Genomic DNA, 2,843 nt, shown 5'->3' with positions numbered 1-2,843 from the left:
GAAGAAGAAGAAGAAGAAGAAGAAGAAGAAGAAGAAGAAGAAGAAGAAGAAGAAGAAGAAACAAGCTTAATGGAGGACTGTAATATCTAACTCTCACTTCAAAATAGAGAAAACAATATTATTTTAAAGTATCTATAAGAACTTAAAAACGATACAACAGTATTGAATTTCTGTTGGTAACAAAAGTCACAGGTACTACCTATACCAATCCTTGTGGTTTGTATACTGCAATCAAAAGAAAATGTTGTATTTTACTTAGAGGAAATATATAGAAATAGTGTACTTTTTCTTTATTCAAGTTCACGGACACCAGAAACCTAGATTCCAGGTGGACAAATCTGCTCGTGGGCCTTCTGCTGCTTCCTAGAGGGACCATCACTGCCTCTCCTTCTTTCTGAAGGATGAGATGAGCTCCACTTACCTTCCAGGGTCTCGCACTGGACCAGGTTGGCGTAGTCCTGCTGGCTCAGGAGGCTGGCTTTGCACCCGCGCACCAGGCCCTCCAGGTAGCCATGGTCCACGTTGAAGTGCAGCTCCGCGCTCTCCAGCATGGGGAAGACGGACGGTGGAGACTGGCTGAACAGCTCTGGAGCTCTGTGTGGCCCCGTCAGCCTGCACCAGCAGGAAAAAGTGCAGGCGGCATAAACAATCAGCTGATCGTCAGGGTTTCTGTGACTAGTTTCCCCCGGTTTTTGTGGCTTTCAAAGCAGAGCATTCAGACCAGTTTTTATGGCAAGAATGAATCAGCCAGATGATCAAAGTAAACCCAGGGCACAAACCACTACTGGGAGGAAAGCACGAGGGAGGCTCGAGGGTCTGCTCTTCCCTTCTTGAAAATCAGCCACTTGTGGTTTTGCTGCTGGGAGCTTCAGACAGCTGAACATTCTGGAAAGGTTCCTGCTTCCTCCTGGACTGTCAAATGACATTTACTTCACATTTTTGGAGCACTACCAATATGAACAAAGAGAAGGTTTTTTTGTCAAAATAAAACAGTAGGCTATGTAAATAGATCAAAAGTGAGCAGTTGGGAGAAACCTGAAAAGCTAATTCTACAACACAGTGTATTTGTAAACAAATGGTTAATAATGGTTTAAAATTGCCAAAAGCTGTTCATACTTCCTACCTAGTCTAGGTGCAGAGCCCTAAAGTTCTGGGGTAGGAAGGCAGTACCTTGGCAAAATGTGACCATAATACACTGTTTTCTCTTTTTCGACTTCAGTCTCCTCATTACCCTGAGATGAGAATCAGCAGAGATAATTTTAGTTTAGTTAAAATCACAGATAAGGAATCAGCTCTCAGAAGCTGTGAAGTATCAGATTGAAGAGCCTGTAATACAGCAGGTTTTATACCCCAGAAAGGAGGCTGTACGACAATTATCTATACAGTTCAAACTAATGTAAGCTTATAATTAAATGAGTTATAAAAGCAAACATCTTTTCCTAATATTTTGTTATATTGTGCTCCTATGCATATACTTGAAGTTATTTTGTGTTATTGTTTATATGGAAAATTGTTTTCTGTTTTGCTTTCTTGCTGATGCTGGGTGTGGAACTCAGGCCTCTTGTGGGGTAGGCAGTTTATGCAGCAGGGCGCTGTCTTGTATCTCCTATTGGTCAGCCAGGCAGAATTATATACACTGTGAAAATATGCAAATGCAAACAATGAGGGCTTGATTAATTTTTTGATTGGTTGTTCAGTCTTAAGAAAATAATGGAGAGGATGTTAATAAAAGAAATTTAAAAGTATGTGGTGTCTATAGCCTTCATATTGTGGGTTTCAAAAATAGCTAAAGAAATATTCTCACAGTATTTAAAATTTCGGATGGAATCAACAAAGAAGTTCCTCACAGTATGCAGAGCAGGTGAGGCTCTATCTTAGGTCTTCATTGTTTCACTTTCCTGTTATACATTAATGTAAATAAAAATAATACCATTCACATAGTAAGTATGCTTATCCGTCACTTGTAACCACAGAGTGGTTACAGATTAAAGAAGAGGACAATTAGACTGAATGCAGTGGGCTCCCTTCTTGAGGGTGAAGCCCGGGAGTCCAAACAGAAGCTAAGGAGTTCAGAGAGACTTGTTGCTTGAATCAAATAAGGAGGGCTTTGGAGGTGTTTGCAAAGTAATGCTTTCCTTGAACAAAGCAAGTGGTAGAAGGCACTTTATTTATGACTAAGGGCAGCAACTTAAACATATTCCCATTAGAGGGCTTATGTGTGGCATGCACATTCCTGAGTATGCTCAGCTTAGACTCATAAACCACATGTTCAAAAAAGGAAAGAAGGGGACACAGATGCTTCAAAGGAGGGAAGCTCGTGTTACAGTGAGCACTGTATGCTCTGAGTCACTAGGAAGAGCAAGACAGAATGACATGGTGAGCGTGGCTGGTTCCTCCCAAGAGCCTGAGCTGAAACAGAAGGAAAGAAGCATGTTGCAGGTCTGCTAGAAATCGGACCCTAAAGCTGCTTGTTTTGCTCAACAATTGACATAACAGAAAAGCAATAAAAGCACTCTGTGAAATCACCTTACCATGTGGAGTTTATAGTAACGAGTGCTCTTATTGTTATTTGCATCTTGGATGATAAGTAATCTTTGTATTAATAAAATTTGTAAGAAACTTGCACACACATTTTTGAAAGCTAGTCATTAAACACACCACTAGACCTTCACAAGTTTTCCTTTAGATAGTCATACACTCAATGTGCTCAAAGCAATGCAATTTTGTTGTTTTTCTCGTGTGGGTGGGTGCAACAGAAGTTTTCAGTTTGTCACATTTTACATTTATTTATGAAACTAACAGGAGCTTTTTATTTTCAATTTAGGCTTGTTTCTCTTGTAAAA

General features: G+C 40.2%; 1 protein-coding gene across 4 annotated transcripts in view; it reads right to left on the bottom strand.

Annotated features, from left to right (window-relative positions):
* Atp6v0d2 (ATPase H+ transporting V0 subunit d2) overlaps positions 1–2,843 on the bottom strand; it is a 64,200-nt gene that overhangs the window by 53,429 nt on the left and 7,928 nt on the right. For 3 of the 4 annotated variants that reach the window (XM_004643094.2, XM_023703210.1, XM_023703211.1), the window contains exon 2: positions 422–612. In XM_004643094.2, coding sequence (XP_004643151.2) covers positions 422–612 — 191 coding nt within the window. Of the gene's footprint in view, positions 1–421; positions 948–2,843 lie in introns of all 4 variants that reach the window. The other variant, XM_023703212.1, reaches the window with a different exon arrangement.

The sequence above is a fragment of the Octodon degus genome, unplaced genomic scaffold (genome assembly GCF_000260255.1).
Source record: "Octodon degus isolate 3935 unplaced genomic scaffold, OctDeg1.0 scaffold00165, whole genome shotgun sequence".
Taxonomy (NCBI): domain Eukaryota; kingdom Metazoa; phylum Chordata; class Mammalia; order Rodentia; family Octodontidae; genus Octodon; species Octodon degus.
This window is presented reverse-complemented; position numbering and strand designations above follow the sequence as displayed.